This window comes from Hippocampus bargibanti, linkage group LG11 (genome assembly GCF_051943395.1).
Source record: "Hippocampus bargibanti isolate YZ-2025 linkage group LG11, ASM5194339v1, whole genome shotgun sequence".
Classification (NCBI taxonomy): Eukaryota; Metazoa; Chordata; class Actinopteri; order Syngnathiformes; family Syngnathidae; genus Hippocampus; species Hippocampus bargibanti.
Genome location: NC_142744.1, coordinates 12,013,443 through 12,033,349, shown reverse-complemented (window position 1 = coordinate 12,033,349; position 19,907 = coordinate 12,013,443). Strand labels below are relative to the sequence as shown.

Below are 19,907 nucleotides of genomic sequence, written 5' to 3'. Positions count from 1 at the left end.
GTGAAAACCCCGAACACAGATTTGGCATAATACTGTATGCAAAGCTTCAGTTTCATTTACTGAACATTTTGGGTGTATTACAAATAATCACTTTGTGATTTTTCACATATCACTCTCAATAATGTTATACTTCTTACTTGGAACTCCTAGCAAGGAACGTTTGATGAATTGTTGTTTTGTTCACAAAATTTATGTTCTTAAATGTTAATATAGCCCCGTTCCAGTTTCTTGTATGGCCTCTTTGCAAAATAAATTACCCACCCCTGCCTTGCACATAATTCTGGTGAGTATGTGCGACTATACTCATCTATTCGACATTAAAAAAGGTTCATAAAATAATACAAGCTAGAACTTCAATAAGAAAAAAAGTTTTGATCATAATAATAAGACATGGAATTGATTTTGAAGGCATTTTGCACCCATGTATCACATATTCATATCAGGCTCAAACATAAAACACACTGATACAGTGAAGTTCACTTTTTTTATTTGTGTACGTTTACAAAAAAATGTCATAAACATAACATTATGACGCAACAATTAGAGCTAGAGGTCCAATCATCCACTATGAACTACATAGTCGTTCGTTTTGGGAAAAAGGTGGTGTATAAACTATACAGTTTTATCATGTGTGTGTGTGCGTGTGCCTGCGTGTGTGTGTGAAGTTTCCCTGAAGGATCCATTTAACTTTTGAAAAGTTGGTCAAAATGCTCAGGAGTCAATCATGTATTTCTCTTTCCGGTGAAGTGACTATAATACCAATGCACATTCATTTTTGGTCATTGTCCCTGAATGAGTTTCAAGATGCAATCATGACTCAGTCTCTGCCGGCTGTAGCCGCTACACATTTGTAAAAGTGGGCAACAAATGTGGCATCCTTCTCTTCCAGTACGTGTAAGAAATGATTGCGCTCTTCTTCTGCCCAAGACTCGAACCACTGTGTCCACAGGCGTAACTGGCATTCAAATATGTTTGGTAGTCTGTCCTTGACCTTGACAAAGTACAAAAAAGAGAAGAAATTCAGGAATAGTTGTTGGTAATTCAGGAATAGGATGACATTTTCTGTATGCTTCATTAAATTACAATTAATCCAGCCAATCAAAATAAAAACATGAATTTATTGTAAAAACATGTGGCTGACTACGTTGTTGTTGAGTGAGTTGGATGAACCGATGTGTTGGTTAATTTTTTTTTTTTTTTTAATTCTCGGTTTTCCCAACAAAACACGGCCAAAACCGTCCTCCAATTCTTAAATGACTGATTTGAACAGTCAAGACAACTATAATAATAATAAATTTATAAGTGCCTTTCGAAACTCTCAAGGTCACTTTACAGTGACAGGATAAGTTTTTCTATGTGTACATTCCGTGGCGGTCCCTTACCTGAAGAGTACTGAGAGAGTCGAGAAGGGTGCAAACCTTCCCAGGCACGGCTTTGGCCACCATGTCCTGCAGAAATCTCTCCCGCTGAGAGGGAGTCCATCCCTGGAACCAGCCTAGGACACACCTCTGCTCCTGGAGGCTCGCGTAAGAAATGGGAACCGGCTCTCCGATCTGGCCTCCGCTCGGAGACCCGCATGTCAGGTTCTCAAGGGTGGGAGGACCGGCGACACCTTCGGGTGTTGGGGGAAAGCGCCCCGGCCAGCGATACGAGAGACCCGGACAGTCTTGCGTTGCCATGGTCGGGGACGCCGCAACCGTCAGAGCGCCTCCGAGCCGGGAGCGTGTAGAAGCACACGAGTCCCCTGTGGCGGACATTGTACGGCTGGCGGTGGAAAATTGCAGCTGGTTGTCCGAGTTTTGACTGACGCAGTTGAACCAAGACATTTTTGGACCGGCTGTTTGGGTTCAATATGAGAAGAGCAAGAAGCGATTAATCAATTTAAAATTAATCTGCAGTACCAGCCGACAGAAGAAATCTTTGGGTTTGAAAAACATAAGTTGTGCGCAAGTTGCAACAAAGAATACGAATATTCATCTAAATTACCCACCTTTAATCGCCTATTTATCATATTTCAAAAGAAGCCGTCTATGCAATTCTTCGGCCGTTCTTCTTCGAGGTTTTCAAACTGTAACGGTTCGTTACCGCCACCTACTGGTCTCTAATTGCTACTGCTTTTTTCTTGCAATAGAAAGTGGTCATTTTAAAATAAACAAACAAACAAAAACAACAGAACAGACAACAGAACGAACAAAAGATTTTGGATTTGCAATAGATTTTCAAAATCCTAAATCAAAATAACTATGTAATCGACATACGTGTATATCATCACCTTAAAATACGTCTTATATGAGGCGTCTCCTGTTATAATTATGTTTCTATTTTATTTAGCTCATTTCTCTCACATTACTCTTACACTTAATAATAACCAATGCTCTGAGAGACTGAATTGCACAAACCTGGAAATAATTCTACACTCATAAACGTTGTAAATTGTAATAAATAGTCCCATGGAGTGTTTATGTACTTGAGAGGAAATTCAAACTAACTTGGAAGTCGCAAACCGACGTTCACCTTCAAAAGTATCAAAACTGCGCAGAAATTACGCAAACACGATAGTTTGCTGAACCAACTCTTAGATTATAAACCGTATTTGACAAAAAAAACAAAATGCGGGTTTGAAAGTGTGGAATGGATGAAAGCAGAGGGGACAAATGTGATTTTTATATCGAATTGGGGGAAGTTGTCGGCGTTGACGTCGTCTGTCGGAGGGCGTTGCTCGGAGGCTCTCGCTGGAATCGGTCCAGAGGAACGGAAAATGGCGGACCTCGAAGACGTAACCCTGGACGGGAGACCGCTCCAGTCTCTTCGTGTTGCAGATTTAAAAGCTGCGCTTGAGGAAAGGGGACTGTCGAAAAGCGGACAAAAGAATGCTCTTGTCAAAAGACTCAAAGGGGTGAGTTCCACTGCGAATTGTACGGCCACCATTGCAGCGAGTTCGGGATAACGATGAGACGGGCTGATGCTTTCTCGAGGGCCGACATCCGAGTATCGTTACTGTTGAACAGCGTAGTAGCTGGAGTTTGACGTTTAATAATTACCCCCAGATTACACGTTGCCTCTAATTTGTCTGCTCTGTCTCTTAAAAGTGCGTGCTGCGTCAGTGAGTGTACTGGTCATTGAAAAAAAATGTTCAGTCAACTTGTGTGCACGTCTCGAAAGGTGATGTTTGGTAAGGTAATGTTAGCTCATTAGCTATTTTGGCTAACGCCGTGAGTTTAGCAGTGGCCTCAGTGGATTTCTGCTGTTTACAATCGCTGAACCATAGGGCTAATAGTTCGCGTCTATGCTAATTTAAGACATTTTAACACGTAAATAAAGACTATTAAGTTATGATCGAAGTCGTAGTTTTGAATGGTTACTTTTAGCTATGGACTGACGACCTAAGGTCTGTGAATTTAAAAAGAATCTTTTTGAGGCGTTTGAGCTGCCGTACGTCTTTGACTCGCTGGTTTGTTTACTTTTCTACTGGTCCTCAAACCACCCAAATGATATCGTTCATGTGATTTTAGTTTTTTTATAAAGCGGGTTGGCAATTCATCTGACATCAGAATTGCGCCTACAAATGAACAAATAGTGGTTCCTTGTACTTTTATGTTTTTCTCCACAGTTGGCTTTTTTTTCTTGTTTGAAATCTATTTTGGGAGTTTATCAAAGCAATGATATCAGGTGTCTCGTAGACAATAAAACCATATCATTTACATCCATTCTTTGATTTTAGTTATAGAATCTCTTACTGGTGTCAGATGTTGGTTTCCTGCAGCAAATATTACCTATGATTCGGCTTTGTTTTAGTCAGGGCTCTCCACAGCAAATTAGTCACATAATATGTTTGGCACACTTTGTATGCCTCCTGCCCTCTCGACACAGGCCACCCACCGCAGTGGATGGGAAACGCTGAATAGCGTAAAAGGTCTTGCTTCTTGGAAGTTTCTATGGGTGACTGTCAGATTTTTTTTATAGTGAGGATGATAGTTACTCTGACTGACCATTTGACAAAAAATATGGACATGATCAGGGATGTGACTGACAAATCTTTTTTACTTGTTCAGGAAATCCCCTCCAACTATAAGAGTGATGAGCTAATGAGTTTTAAAAAACATCCTGCCTTAGCTGTCATAGAATACCCTAGCCAGTCTGGTTCTAATCATGTATACCTTCCTGTGTTCCCGCCTCCAAGCGCCCACAGCTCCTGCTTGCTGTAATGACTTGAAACTTTATTCCTTTATTTTTTGTTTGAAGACCCCTGTTAGTTAACTATCTTGAATTGTCCGGGGTGTGCCTCACAAACACTAACACAAACATATGCATGAACATTGTCAAAAGAAAGAGAATTAGCATACCCTAAGGTACAGGTGTCAAAATCAAGGCCTGAGGGGGATCTGCCCCGCCACATATTTTTTTCGGCCCGCGAGAGTAAATGAAGCATGTCAATGCATCTCAAAACACCCAACCAATATGTGTATTTCTTTTATAACAGGCGCTCATGCTGGAGAATCTCCAGAAGACCTCCACTCCTCATGTTGGACTGCAACCGAACTCTCAGGCATGTGTTAGAAAAATTTACAGTGTCGTTCCGCAATAGCATGTCAACACGTTCACAGGCGAAATTATATGACATAACATTTTGATGCCCAAGCTGAACCTTCTCTGCCACCTGGATGTGATCATTTGGGTTACTCTCTCAAACAAGAAAACGAAAAAAACAATCTTGAAATATGTGACTTTTTGACAACAAACTTATTGATAAAGTTCTTCCCATACCTGAATATCAGGTAAATGAGGGAAGCTCAGGAACTGTGACTAGACACAATGTCTGACCTGAAAATATAGAACACCGCTTTGCAAATCAAGCTATTTTACCCCTCCTTAAAATAAAATATCTTGGGCTGTAATAAAAAAAAAACATGCCAAAAAATGATTGCTTGCTTCTCCCTTCTAACAAACTTTGAAGACAACCCATACCGCTAAGTCTATATTTGATATATATAGATATTTGGTTATTTTCTAGCTTTGTGACATTTCACTATACCGAAAATCTTACCTACGTCGTACCGTTGTCAAAATCAAGGCCCGGAGGCGAGATCCAGCCCGCCACATCATTTTATGTGGCCCACAATCTTCAATCTTTCTGTCAATTTGTCATGGGAAAGAAATAACATTGAGATTTTATATCGGCCCTCCGAGGGAAGCCGTAACTCCGAAGTGGCCCGTGGCAAAAAATGTCACTCCTATTGGATTACATAAAAATCATGTCAGCGTCAATTTCCCTCCATCAGTCTCCAGGATAACCACTCAAACCAAAAATAATCAAAGTTGTACATTGAAGGAAGAGTTTCATTGAGTGCAAGTTGTCACATCATGCACAGTTTTAACAGCCACACTGTGACAAAGTGTTATTTTTCGCCCCCTGCACCCCTTTACGGTGTATTTTTTGTCACGGTCTTCATACGTATATGATGAAATCAATACTTATTGTAAATTCCAAATGACTTTCACCTTCTTATCATTAACCTTTCCACATTTAGATTGGTGAGGAAATGAGCCAGAATAGCTTCATCAAGCAGTATCTGGCTAAACAGCAGGAGCTCTTGCGGCAACGTCTGGAGAGAGAGGCCCGGGAAGCCAACGACACTAACGGTAAGTGAAATTACAATTTCTCAGGGTAGATATGCTCATGCCGATGCCAGTTCAAATGTATTTACCTTTTGTAAACAGAGCAAGAGGAGCACACAGATGTGAATAACAGCGTTGTGTGTCCTCCGCAAGACCTGGTCAGACATTTTTTTATTTCCCACCGTGTAGTTGTCAATTGAGTCTGTTTCAAAATGTGTGGTCATTGTTCTTTAAAATGTGATTTAAAAAAAAAATAAAAAAAATACTGCCAGTGGAAATCCAGATTGAAGATTGTAATGATGTCACTGTCAACGTTTATTTTTTTCTGATTAGGATGTAACCCCAGCATCGGCGGACCAGTACAAACCACCCGGCCCCTCTGATGGAGAGATCCGATTTGCTGCCGTAAACGAGGGAGGAGCTAATAGCAATCAGGAAGCTCCCAAATCCGCTCCTCCTGCCTCTGGCTCAATTACAATCCACGTGTCCGCCAATGAGCACCAACCGGAGAAGAGTTCTGCGGCCAGTGCCTTCCCAGCTGAAAGTGACGACGATGATAGTGAGGACGGTGAGGAGGATGGTGACGACGATGATGATGACTGGGGCAGTAACATTCGCAAAAGAACGCCGAGACAACCAGCCAAGGGGCCTTCAACTCGGGAAAGGTGTGGAGCATCTCGTCAACCCCAGCAGCCGCCGCATATGCCTTCGCTTTTATCTCCTCAACTCCGCCAGCCAACCCCTCCCCCATCGCCGCCTCCAGAGTTATCATTCTCCTTACCCGACACCCCGAAACAGAGCCCCCCTAGTCCGGGTGTACCCCCGGCGAGGCACTCGCCCAGTACCTCCAGCTCTGGTTCTTCGAGTAGCGGTAGCCCCAGTAGCAGTCCCGAGCCACAGCGGAGTGGACACGTGGAGCGTAAACCCGGACCGTTAACTCTTCTGGCCCGTAAAATGGAATCGGAAGGCGCTTTCTCTGGGACCAGTTGGCCTGATGGTCACAGGGAAGGAGGTCGCAAAGAGAGCGAGGCGCCGATGGGTACTTCATTTTGTGGCGCGCAGCATGTTGAGGGTGTCTCTTCGGCTCCCGGTGCAGGCCATGCGCCACTTCCCATGATGACGGCCATCAACCAAGGCGTCGCCGGAACGCATTCAGCTCAAAGTCATATTCCTGTGAGTGTGCTTAAGACTTCCTCAATGGAAGAGGCAGATATGGCCCTTGATCTACAAAGACAAGAAAGGCTGAAAAGTCTGGAGCAAGACCAAGTGGAGGACGAGCGCAGAAACGCTCTTGAGCAGGAACGAAAGGAAATTGAGAGATTTGAGCATCAAGAAAGAAAGGAACAAGAAGCGATGCGGTTGGAAAAGAAACTCGCCTCAGAAAGGGAGAGGCTGGAGAGGGAACAAGCGTTGGCTCAGGAGCAGGAAGAGCGAGAGCGAACCTTGGCAAGAGAGCGAGCGCGCGAGCTGGAGAGGCAACGGGAACTTGAAAAGCAAAGGGCTTTAGAGCAAGAACGTCTCCAGCGCGAAACAGAAGCGAGGGAAAAGCGAGAGAGACAAGCGGAGTTCGAAAGATTACAGGCGTTGGAACGGGAACGAGAGGAAAGAGAAAAGGCTCTTGAGAGAGAAAAGTTATTAAGAGAAAAGGCTTTGGAGGCTGAGAGAAAAGAACAAGAACGGATTGAGAGAGAAAGGATATTAGAACAGGAACATTTGGAAAGAGAAAAATTAGAGCGCGAGAGGCTAGAGATGGAAAAAGAGAGAAAGGAAAGAGAGGAGGCCTTGAAGGAGCAGAAAGAACGAGAGAGGGCTTTAGAGCTGGAGCGACTAGAAAAAGAAAAAACCTTACAGCAAGAGAGAGCACTTGCAGAGCAAGCACGTCTTGAAAAAGAGCGTCTTGAGAGATTGCAAGTAGAGCAGGAGCAGGCACGCCTGGAACAGGAGCGCCTGGAACAAGCGTGCCTGGAACAAGCGCGCCTGGAACAGGAGCGCCTGGAACAAGCGCGCCTGGAACAGGAGCGCCTGGAACAGGAGCGCCTGGAACAGGAGCGCCTGGAACAGGAGCGCCTGGAACAGGAGCGCCTGGAACAGGAGCGCCTGGAACAAGCGCGCCTGGAACAGGAGCGCCTGGAACAGGAGCGCCTGGAACAAGCGCGCCTGGAACAGGAGCGCCTGGAACAGGAGCGCCTGGAACAAGCGCGCCTGGAACAGGAGCGCCTGGAACAAGCGCGCCTGGAACAGGAGCGTCTGGAACAAGCGCGTCTGGAACAAGCGCGTCTGGAACAAGCACGTCTGGAGAGAATATGTGTAGAACAAGAGCGCACAGCGCAAAAGTCAGAAAGTGATCGAGCAAAGGAGGAAGGAAGATTAAATCTTGATAGGAAGGAAGAGATCCAGACTTTAAATGCACCCCTTGAAAACAAGATTGAAGATATTTTAGTGAAGAAACCTACCAAGGAGTTCGACGTTGAATTCCCTCCAGCCATATGCGGCAGTGAGTCTGGTTTTTCCCCTTCCGTGACTTCCCTTTTCACAGGACCAGCTAAAGAACCTAAAACAGGAGTCCACGAAGACTCAAAAGCTCCAATGACATCGAGTGAATCCCATTCAGCAGAATCAAAGTCAACACTGTCATCTCCGCAGTCGTCGTTAAAGAAATTCCAGTTGACTAGAAACTCCCCAATTCATGCCCCCTCGACCACATCCTTGGTTCTCAAGCGCCATCCTACCTTTTCCGTTACACCCTCGTCGTCTCAGGTGTCAATTTCATCCACCCCGACCGGTTTTGGAGAACGGCGAGAAAGTGAAACTTCTGCAGAACAGGAATGCCACATAATACAAGACGTTAGTTGTAAAGCACTGGGTCAGGTGGGCAGCCAGTCTGAGGAAGAGTCTGCTTTACACCAAAAAACAAGTTCCAAAGAAGGTTTCACGAATCAAGTATTAGACGATAACGTCAAAGATGCTTCGGTGAGGCCAAATGAGCCCGCCAAGGAAATGACCCACACTTTAAAAGATGGGGATCAAGTTAAAGTTCCTGCAAGCTCCGTAAATGCTGTACAGAGAAGAGGAAAACGTTCATCCTCTCATGATTCCTCAGAATCTGATTCTGGGTCCTCATCATCTCACTCGTCATCCCCATCCTCCTCTTCTCGTGAGAAAATCTCCACTTCAAGAGATAAAAGGGTAGGCACTCCAAGCGGAACCATTTCCATTACAATTTGCGGCACGTCCCTTGAGTCGGGTATCATTTCACAGTTACCAATTTTGGTTCCGTTGTGTATACAGACGCTCCCCACCTTACGAACGAGATACGTTCCGAGCGGTCGTTCGTAAGGTGAATTTGTTCATAAGTTCCTTCAGTGCTATATTTTGTATGAAATGTATGTTTAAAGGACGCCTCCGGACAAGTTGTGTCCATAATTTGTAAAATCACTTCAAATGACTTCTACTGAGCGTATTTTACAAAGATTCCACCGCATATCGCTATACTTTACGTTTTAACACTCGCGCTGAATATTCAGGAAGTCTTGTTTTCGAGTTGATGACGATGCCTGACGTCACGTTACGTCTGGAACGCCCCTGAATGAGAAAGCGACACACAATGCATTTTGGGTACTTTGTGTGTGTGTGCGTGAAGCACTGTACGCAGTCAATCCCAAGCGAACTCGGCTGGAAAAAGACTAGCAATACAAAATCTAACTTAGAGCATCTCTGTCGGAATTTTTTTTAACTTACCCCAAAAACGTTCGGATGTACCGTTGTTCATAACTGGAATGTTCGTAAATCGGGGAGCGTCTGGAAACTACAGACATCATGGTCCAGTCTTTTTCTTTTGGATATTTGGCAAGATTTTGAACACAATGTTAAAGTTAAGCGTTAAGCGCTCTGGGAAACTAATAAGAATAACCAATTAAGATTAATAATTAAGATATGATGTTCGTGCTCTGGACCCTCTCAAAATAAAATATATATTTTTATAAATCCAGTATGAAGTATAAAATGTCTTAAAAACCTTGGAAATGTTCCCCCCATGTAATCTATTTCCCGTTGGCTTTTAGGTAGGACAACACGAGCCAAGTGCTTCACCAGAGTGTAAAGTGGCTGCTGTGCATGAAGAAGCAGGTCAAAAAGAAACGCAAAAGGCTTCCTGTCTCAAAAGGGAGCGGCCTATCGAGAAGACCAACACAGAAGATGAAGAAGCGAGCCAAGTCAAGGTCAGTGGCTCCTAATTCCTAAAGTCATTTATTTTTCTATGTGGAATTTTCCCTCCAATTAATGGTTCTCCATATCTAATGTCTAATATCTAATTTAAACGTCCCTTAATGTCCCAGAAACCATTTATCGAAACAACAACCGGAGACGAGACGAAAACGAAAGATTCCAAAGGAGTGGAGGAGAAGTATACACAAAGGTTTGCTTTTATTTCTTGGTTTAATGAGATTAGTGAAACACGGCTGTTTTAGTGTACCCTATTTTCCGGTGTATAAACCGCACCACAGTATAAGGTGCACGGGCAATGAATGGTGTCTTTTCAAACCTTTTCAATATCTAAGGCGCACCGGACTATAAGGTGCACCTTCACTAAATGAAAAACTTTTTCCAAATATAATATATAAATATATAAGGCACACCACATTATAAGGCGCTGCAGTGGAGCCTGGGGTTACGCACGACTTCTTCTACAGGTGGAAATGGAGTAGGCGACTGCTGACAGTTGTTACGAGACCTGTTGTGGCTCAATATTACTTCACATATAAGGCTCTGGGTCATCTTTCAAACAAAAACAAGGCTTTTGGGGGCGCCTTATACACCGGAAAATATGGTATATCCGTTCATTGAAAGGAATCTTTCCAAACATTACTGTCACGCTCCGAGCGAGGATGACGGTGGCTGACTTGTCGGAGCGTAGGGGAATGTGGCATCCGAATGCAGACAACAGAGACGGACGATCTTGCAGGATGTTTTATTCTCGAACAAAAGGTGCTGGTCCGATAAACACGCGGACCAGGAATATAACAAACAAAAGAAATATAAAAACACAGCGGGTAGGGGTTAGGGGGTGATCTGACCCACCTACTGTGCTAGAAAAAGCAAATGGCACACAAGGGTGCAAAAAGTTCACAATCCCGGAAGATAATGATAATTTACGGGACGCGGGTAAACACCTCGGACCGGCAAACTCACGAACCGTAGAAATAGTCCAGGATACGGTCGAGATACGGGGTCAGTCAATAATCAGGCATTACCGAGGTGAACGCGACCCGTATGAATGCCCCGTGTCCGTGATTAGAGAATTGACAGCAGGTGGAGGGCAGCAGGTAGAGGCATTTCCCCCCCCCCCCCCCTGTCACTTCGCACGTGACAATTACTTCCCCAAATCGTTTACTTTGCCCCTATGAGAGTTATCTAAAATCATCATGAGTAAATAAACTCCCGGTTTCAATGTCCCCCATTGAAAACGCGTGGCTCTTTAGGAAATAGGATATGTCTGTTGATCAACAAAGTTATACATCAAGCCAGAATCAGAAAGTATTCCCCCTATGAAGCTGCAATAATTAGTGTTCTCAGTTGCCAAATGTTTATTGTGTTGTCAAAACAAATGTGTCACACTGTTTTTGGAATGAGCTGCAGCCATCAAAATCAAAGTTATTATTTGCCAAAAACAATCAGATTTATCAGTTGAAACATTAGCTCGTTTGTCTTTGTCTGCTATTCAATTAATGCAGATTGAAGATGATTCGAGAATCAGTCTGTTTTGATTCACGTCCCAGCATTAGAATTGGGTTTGTATATAGAAGTTATGATGTAATAAATATGAAATCTTTAAGTCATACATTATTTTTAATTGTTGGAAATTAACAGTTATTTTGAAAAGACTTAAATTTCAAAATCATTGGCATTTTTCCTAAACGTGAGTTTTACCTTCTGCTCTAGGTGGGGTGTGGTACATTTAAAATGTACCTGAAAGAAACGCGAAAGGTGTAGTTTCCATAGCAACCAGTCACTTTTGAGATTATACGAGATAACCTTTATTTGTCTCACATTGGAGAAATTCCCGATTTCGGAGAGCGCTATTCATTGGTCACATTTCCACCCGTGATTTTGTGGGAACCTACGTTAGCTCAGCTCCAAATGTCGACTTGCCCGTTGAAGGCTTTCCGATCAGGCAATAGTCGTGGCAACCTTCAAGCCGACACGTGGGTCCTGATTCATAATCATCGTTTTTCTTCCCTTTGCGACATACTACGGCACCTTCGGTGCTCCTTAATCAGCGGCGTGATCTTATGATATTTTAAAGATAAAATTCCGTCAGCCAAATGGCAGGCAAAGTCGTCGGTCGCGATGGGTCATCACGACCGCCGCAGCGGCCATAAACGCGTTGGGAAAAGGAGTAACCTGTGGTGGGAGGAAGGTAGGACGGTGGAGGGACTCGCTGCGGCATCCAGCTTGTGTGCAGCGTTTGACGCCGCATTTAGTCGTGTGCGTAGCTGAGTTGGGTGAGCCGCCGCTGCTGTGCTCCCTTGAGGTGACACCAGCAGGTGGGAGCGTTCTGCTCCTTGTACGGTCACCGCCCCGCAACCTTTCGTTCGTCTCGGCCCGGTTAGACGCAGCCGGGCAGGGGGCGGATTCCGGACGCATCACATGCCTTGCATTTTCTCGCTTGCGCGGAGCTGTTTTCTTTTGGGTGACGTTTTGTCGCTGGGGTTTAGTTCATGTGTCTCAGTTCGATCCTATCAGAATAAGAATCATTTATTGGCAAAGTATGTCGATTTTTTTTAACCAAGACATGACACAAAAATTATACATTTTATTTCTAAGCGCCTTTCAAAACTCCGGGACACTTTACAGTCATGGGGTGATTTTTTTTTTCTGTGGCTGATAAGTATGGAAGGGCATTCCTTAATGCAATTGGAAGCTCTCAGGAACTATGAGACAATGTGCAAAGTATCGAGCAGAGCCAAAGTGATCAGTGGTAGAAGAAAAGAAAATAACAATTCTACAGTTGGTGCAGAAAATCATTGAAATTTCTTAATGTGATCAGTCGCTATATTTGTAGTAGAATTAGTGTGCAATTATGCAGATGACCTTGAGCGCCTCAAAGTGTATCATGCTAAGGATTAGTGACAGTGGTTCAAGTGAGTACAGAACTGGAGCTTCAATGACTATAACGGGATGCTGTTCCACCGGGTTATACAAAATTTCAAAGAGCCAGTTAGATTTGGGTTACTGTGTAGAGAGTTAATGGCGAGAGAGAGGGAAGAAGCTGTTTAAGTGTCTGCTGGATTTGATGCGCATGGATCGATAGCGCCTGCCCGAGGGGAATAGCTGGAAAAGGTGGTGTGCAGGAACCAGTAGGATTTTCCATGCCCTTGACACTCGAGAGTGGGTAATGTGGTGCAATTGATTTTTTTACGTTGTCATAACTGTCTGTTGAAGTCGGACTTAATTTTTGTGGCAGCCCAGGGAACATTTGCTTGAGTGTCAAATTGTGGTATTGCAAGTTCATCACGAGGTTTCAAGCACTATATACCGCCTGAACTGTTGATTAAAAATATACATTATTATTATTCTTGAATATGAGTCAGAAGGAACTCATACTCTGCACAATCTTCTGGAATTCCCCACTCGACTGCATAATTGTGCTTCCTTACTAACTATGTAATCATGTGTCTTCTGATGTGAATGAAGGCAGGGAGCTGAGTCTGCTATGCAAGAGTCAGAGAAGCTTGTGGAGTCCAGCGAGGAGGTAAGACAGCGGTGGAATTGTCCACTCTTGTATTTTTATTAACACAATTTTTTTTTCATGACTCCCAACAACCAACACAGCCCATGCCATCTTTATTTGCTTGTCTCTGGTCGTTTACTGTTTTTTCACATCCTGGTATTTTGTGCTTGTACTTTAGATCAAATCTATCGTTAACCATTTTTGTTCAACATTTCTTGCTGTGTTTCAGGCACATAAGGCCTTCTCAGCTCGCAAGATCTCTCTTAACAGTACGTACATCATCGTTTTTGTCTCTTTTGTTAATTTATGGCTATTGCACAGATTTGAATAAGGATTCGAGGAACTCAAATCGGCAATGGTTAGTTCAACCTGTGACTTGCAAAAGGCAACAAATCTTGCATGTCTGAATATCTCGTACAGTAACTTCAAACATGCTCAAATAAAAATATGCACATTAGAGCCACATTCTAAACATATTACCTTGAGTTGAAGTGTACTCGACAATAACGGGTCGCAAAATGGTGGATCTGCTGCGTAGTAGAGCTTGTTGAGCATGTATTATTATTATTATTATTATTATTATTATTATTATTATTATTATGATTATGATTATGATAATGAAAGACCTACACCTAAAATGGATTTAAGTGACACTATGGAAGTGCCAATTGTTGGTTTGTGAATCCTCATTTAAGAAGTTCTCTGTAAATGGCGCATATCTTGAATCGTGAGGAATACACTCCAATAACTGCCTAGGTGTTTTCTCTGACTCCGTTTATTGTTGTATCGGCAGGTAGTAAGACCTCTCCGGGCCCAGGCAGTACCGATGGTGAGCTGGATGGTGGGACTGCAGGTAGTCGCAAAAGGAGGTGGGGTTCCAGTACTGTGGTCACTTCCAAGAAACCTTCCATCAGCATCACAACAGATTCACTCAAGGTACGAACAGCAGACGGTTGACTGGCGCTTCTTTTGCGCCGAAAAACGATTGTTTTTTTTTGTTTTTTTTTTTCCTAGTCACTGATCCCCGATGTCCGACCGGGCGTAGGCCAAGACGCCATTGTGGACCTGCATCCTGAAGAAGTGGTGCTATCTGGAGACGAGGAAGATCGAGAGCCCTCTGAAGGTCGAGAGTCCTCTGAGCAGGACCTTCAGATTCGCCGCACCGTCACCCAAGTAGGATATTCGGCGACTTGAATGCACGCCTTTTGCCGCTTTGGCGAGTTGACCTGGCGTCTCTGTTGTAGGAGGTGGCTTTGGACACCCAAGAGAATGGGCAGAAGCAGACAAAGCGGAGGAGATTTGAGAGCATGGAGCAAAATGACATTCGGGGAGACCACAGTGGGATCGAATCTCATGAAGAGAAACCCGTGGAAGATACGCAAACGCAGTCGCCAACCCGGCCCAGTACAGATGGAGAAATCAACACTGCGAATGGTAATCCATCTTTCATTCCTTCCTTTAGTCTGTTTTTTTCTCATCTAAAAATCTAAAAAAAATGGTTCTCCACCTTTTCTTTCCTTTTCAATATGGCTAGAAAGGAGTAGGAACAAGTACAAAAGAAATCAAATATTTCTCACCATTTTTGTGTGTGTGTGGGGGGGGGGGGGGTCCTTTACTCATTCGCTGCCATTCCTGAATTTATTCGGGTTTTTGTTTTTCTTGCGGTGGTGCCGATAAAGCGCTGGTCAGAGCTCTGGCTATGTTTTTTTTCCCTTCCAAGAGGGGGAAGCATTTGCCTTTTACCCATGTTAGTGCTTTTCTAAAGCTTCAGTTGTTGTTAGAGCACTATATAAATCAATATGTATGCTTTGTGTTATATTTTGTACAGCCTCCCCCATTTCAAGCTCAGATAACTCTAGACCCATATAATTTAGGAATTAACTCTTTTTTTTCTGATTAAAGAAGAGATTCTAAGGTTTATAACACTGTATGTAATATAATGTTTATGTAGTCCTGATACTCAATATTCTGTGGGCCCTGAAATTTGAGTGAATATGACAAAAACCCTGGCACTGGAGTGCACACATTTTGGCACATCACCTGGCAATGAATGAGTTAAATAATACATTTTCTGTATAAATTCAGGGTAGCATTCCAGTATTTGAGGGGGTGGATTTATAAATAACAAATTGGATTGAAGACAATATAGCACATTTCCCAAATTTTCCACAAATTTTCTGTGCCATTCGCCCTCTGATCTGTCCTCAAATTGTCCGATGGTGATGGATTCTTACCACTACTCAGACTCTCTTTCTTTTTCCTCCATTAGCGGCCGCGGGCGACACCCTCATTCGTCGCCCCTTCGGTCAGCAAAAAACGGCCGTGTCCATCACCATTGACGACCCCGTCCGCACCGCCCGGCAACAGTCTCCCCCGCGAGGCAAAGTTTCCAACATTGTTCACGTCGCTAACCTGGTGAGAAAACAAATGCTTCGTTTAGTCATTCAACAGGATTTCATGTGGTTTTATATCAATATATAAATGTATATATACACACACGTCTGTGTAAGCTCTCAGTCGTACAGGAGTGGTCCATCGATGAGAAGGTTTCTTCAGCCGTCATCTGTACTTCTTTGAAGGTGTCGGACGTTTTGCTTCTTATACAAGAAACTTTGTCAGCAAACTAAAGTCTTACTGGTAGTTTAGGCCCTATATATATATCCCTAATGTCCAGTCATAGCGGTGCCCGGCTCTGCTATGATAGGTCCCTGCTCTCAGGTTGGGGGGAGCAGAGGACTACTCTCTGCGGCTACACTGATTACTTCTATTGTCCTGACTGATTACTTCTATTGTCTTGCCTGAGTATTAGGTCTACGACTGGCCTGATTGCCCCATTTGCTCTGGTATCACCTCATCAGCATAACTAAGCCTATGTTGCCTAAGAAGTCTGTTGTACGAACGATCCAAATTGAACCTCACCCCACCAAACCGGTTTAATGAAGGATTTAGTTGTTTTATGAAAATCGCTTCTTTTACTCAGCTTTCAAACCATCTATGTTCTTTCGCGAAGATTTTAACCTCATTGTCGTCAAATGAGTGGTTTCTAGCTTTCAGGTGCATATGTACTGCCGATAGAGGCCCACTAGTATTATTATCCCTGCGATGTTGATAGTCTTTTTTGTTTAGTCTCCCCAATGTATTGCTCTTTACAATTTTCATTTTTACAATATATTGAATAAACTACACCACTTTGTTTTTCATTTGGCAGCCTATCCTTTGGATGCACTAATTTGTGCCTTAAAGTGTTTATCGGTTTGAAATAAGTAGCAATTTTGTGTTGCCTGAGAGCAAACCTGAGAGCAGGGACCTATCATAGCAGAGTCTGGCAGCGCCACGTCTGGACAATAGGCATATATATAGAGCCAAAACTACCAGCAAAAGACTTTAGTTCGCTGACGAAGCCTCTTGGATAAGAAACGAAACGTCCGAAACCTTCAAAGAAATACAGATGACGGCTGAAGAAACCTTTTCATCGATAAATATATATACAGTAAAGTCTCGTTAAATCGATATTCTCGGGAGTCAGAAAAAAATATTGATATAACCGGACTATCGATATATCCGATCCTGCGGCATGTAAATTTTCTCCTTGCGTTCATAGAAATAGTATCGTAATAAGCAGTACTATCGATATAACCGATATCGATATAACGAGACTTTACTGTACTTATCTTTGTGCTTTAGTGTTTTTATTTATTTTAATTGGACTGTCTACAAATTTCAGGAACTACACAAAATATCGTCTGTATGGAACAAGGTGGAACTTCCTGCTTTTTCAAATGTTCTATTCAGGTGAGGCCGTTTACTCTCGGGCAACTGAAGGAACTTCTGGGCAGAACTGGCACCCTGGTGGAGGACGGCTTCTGGATCGACAAAATCAAATCTCACTGCTACGTCACTGTGAGGCATTTTTAATAGCACATTTGTACATTTTTTTGTTTACTCAATGGCTGAAATGAGAATAAATGAGGCACTTTGCTCTGTCCAGTACTCAAGTTCAGAAGAGGCCATCGCAACACGAGAAGCACTTCATGGAGTCAAGTGGCCTCAGAGTAACCCAAAAGTTCTTAATGTAGACTTCTGCCAGCAGGATGAGGTACGCCTGGCACAATCCCATTTGTTTTGTTTTTTTTAACCATATATAAATCCGTGTTCGCCTGAGCATATCTGTGCTTTGTAGCTGGACTTCCACAAAGGATTGGGTGCAGCAGAGAAACCTGGAGCAGAAGAACAGTGGTTGATTTCAAACCGTTTTCAAGCAGCGGGACTTCCTCCTCTCCTTCCCAAGCGAGAGCAGTGGGCCGAACGCGAGCGGGAAATGGAGCGCAGGGAAAAAGCGCGCTTGGAACGCGAGTGGGACCGCGACAAGGTCCGAGAATTTGGGAAACCGGGTAATGACGGAGAGGGAGGTCCCCGGAGATCACGCTCCCGGGAGAGACGGCGCAAGGAGAGGGGAAAGAGCAAAGAGAAGAAGACGGAAAAGAAAGGTACCCTCCAGCGCACCCGCAGATTTACGCGACGTGCAAGCCTGAATGTTGACGTTCTTGTTTGTTGATGTAGAGAAAGCCGCTGAGGAACCCCCCGCAAAGCTTCTTGATGATCTTTTTCGGAAAACTAAAGCTACCCCTTGCATCTACTGGCTTCCCCTTACCAATGAGCAGGTACGAAGCGCTCCGCCTCGGCTCACGCGTACACTTGGCCGCAGCGATACTAAGAGATACCGCCTTTCAGTTTGTCGAGAGGGAAGCCGCCAGAGCGGAGCGGATGAAGGAGCGTGAGAACCGACTGAAACAGCAGCAGCAGGAACAGGAGGAGGAGGAGAAAAAAAGGAAAGGAGAGCGCAAGGAGAGAGGCAAAGGCGGAGTAGGCGTTGCAGCGGGAGACCGCGGCGAGGGGCCCAAAGACAAGGACCGAGAGAGAGAGCGAGACAGGGACAGAGGTAAAGAGAGGGACAGGGAAAGGGACGCCGACAAACACAGGGATGGCTACCGAAGGCCGGGGACTAGCGGGGAAGGGGGCGGCAGACGCTCCCGAAGCCGCAGCGACCCGCGAGACAGGCGGCGTTAATCAGCTGACGAAACTGTCTCGAGAGACCCGCCCACCCTCCTCTGTTTGCCTTCCAACCGAGACCCAAGCAAAAGGACCAACCCCGATGTCGTCCGTCACCCCCCTGCCCCCCTTTCTTTCAGTTCTCGCTCAAAGCACACAAACACACACACCACGCGCAAACGTGCTGCGAGGGGACCAGAAAAGTGCACGTGTTTGTATGTGTCACTCCTCGTCAGGGTTTGATGTACGTACATGGTCTTTTTCGGGACTTGCATTCCATTCTGCTCATCTTCCCCCATTCTGACCGAAAGTATTGGTGCCATCATTTTGCTCTTTGCCTCCGCATTTAAACAGGCTTGCACTTTGGATGAGGCGGAATTTATTTGCCGCATGGAAACCAACAATCTTCTCAGCCATCCTGCCTTGAGAGACGGAGAAAAAGAAAGGTCGTCTCTTTGCAGGGCCTGTGCTGAAATGTGGCCAACGTGTGGCATTCTGTACAGACATCTTTAATCATAACTTTTTAACTGAGGCAGCTTTGGAGTATTTTCATCTTCGGCAATGCAGTGTTCCTTTCTCTAGCTGTTTTGGAGAAGAAAAAAAAATAAGAAGAAAAAGAAAATTAATTCTACATGGAAACTGGAGGTGACGTTTTTTTCTGTCGCACCAGATTCCTTTATTGTTATCTCATCTATGTTTATTTCCTTCCTTTGGCGTCCACGAACGCCTTCTCCGTGTTGAGTTTATACGGGCCGTTGAGGGGAGGTTGTACTATTTTCAGTTTTCCCGCCAATGGTTTTAATATTGTTTTTATTTGACCATTTTAGTACAAATACTTTGTTTTTGATTGCTTTTTTTATTTCTTTGATTACGCCTATCAGTGGTGAATGTACAAATAAAAAAACGATACAAAACATTTAAAATATTGACCTGACTTTTTCTGTTTGCTCTTCTCGATTTGAGGTTGGTTGTGTGTTCTCCAAAATGCCTTCTTAATCCGAACGTGTGAGCGATGGCACGTTCTGCCTATGCCGATACAGCAAAAGTCCACAAGATGGCGCTGACAACATGCTCAGTTTTCCAAGTCCCTTTCAAATGATATCCAGTCAGTGATGGTGACCAATTCCAAGACCAACCGACACATTCTGCAGTTCTGTTTGCCACATCAAACATAACTGGCCGTATTCTTTGAAATTCTCCTATTTAATCCGCTCGTTTCCTCGCCGCCGTTCCCCTTGTTGTAAATCACAACTTTGCCCCCTTTCCCCCTTCTTTGTCCCCTTTGCTCCATTTTTCTGCTCTTGACGTTCATCCTGCAGACCACAGCTGAGCTCCTGTGTAATTACAGCCCATTGGTCGCTGAGCATGACATTTTTGTGCCCTGATGCAAGTCCACGCGTCTGGACTGATGAATCCTCTGCCATCTTATTCAGCTGACAAGCAACCCTAATGCAGTTCAGATGTCAAAATAAATATGAATGTAAGGCTGTGATGAAAATGTGATTTATTTGTA

The 19,907-nt window shown here is 44.0% G+C and overlaps 2 protein-coding genes across 2 annotated transcripts; one reads left to right on the top strand and one right to left on the bottom strand.

Moving 5' to 3' along the window:
• Positions 1-324: 324 nt before the first annotated feature.
• lg11h14orf119 (linkage group 11 C14orf119 homolog) lies at positions 325-2,125 on the bottom strand. The gene is made up of 3 exons (XM_089008452.1): positions 1,991-2,125; positions 1,383-1,837; positions 325-991 (listed from the first exon to the last, which is right to left on the bottom strand). Exons 2-3 carry the CDS (start codon positions 1,824-1,826, stop codon positions 818-820), a joined length of 618 nt encoding a protein of 205 aa, XP_088864578.1. The 5' UTR covers positions 1,827-1,837; positions 1,991-2,125; the 3' UTR covers positions 325-817.
• Positions 2,126-2,756: 631 nt separating this feature from the next.
• Positions 2,757-19,891, top strand: acin1a (apoptotic chromatin condensation inducer 1a). The gene is made up of 18 exons (XM_089008143.1): positions 2,757-2,896; positions 4,481-4,546; positions 5,529-5,640; positions 5,719-5,774; positions 5,950-8,802; positions 9,678-9,833; positions 9,951-10,030; positions 13,309-13,366; positions 13,575-13,614; positions 14,139-14,281; positions 14,360-14,518; positions 14,590-14,779; positions 15,615-15,760; positions 17,138-17,245; positions 17,334-17,441; positions 17,526-17,832; positions 17,906-18,006; positions 18,077-19,891. Exons 1-18 carry the CDS (start codon positions 2,759-2,761, stop codon positions 18,410-18,412), a joined length of 5,157 nt encoding a protein of 1,718 aa, XP_088864269.1. The 5' UTR covers positions 2,757-2,758; the 3' UTR covers positions 18,413-19,891.
• Positions 19,892-19,907: the final 16 nt, after the last annotated feature.

Excerpts from the sequence above, each read along its gene's own strand:
- lg11h14orf119 (XM_089008452.1), bottom strand. The coding sequence starts at position 1,826 with ATGTCTTGGTTCAACTGCGTCAGTCAAAACTCGGACAACCAGCTGCAA. Across the intron at positions 992-1,382 it reads ACTCTCTCAGTACTCTTCAG|GTCAAGGACAGACTACCAAA; the intron begins GTAAGGGACCGC and ends TACTTTGTCAAG.
- acin1a (XM_089008143.1), top strand. The coding sequence starts at position 2,759 with ATGGCGGACCTCGAAGACGTAACCCTGGACGGGAGACCGCTCCAGTCT. Across the intron at positions 2,897-4,480 it reads TTGTCAAAAGACTCAAAGGG|GCGCTCATGCTGGAGAATCT; the intron begins GTGAGTTCCACT and ends CTTTTATAACAG. Across the intron at positions 13,367-13,574 it reads TTGTGGAGTCCAGCGAGGAG|GCACATAAGGCCTTCTCAGC; the intron begins GTAAGACAGCGG and ends GCTGTGTTTCAG.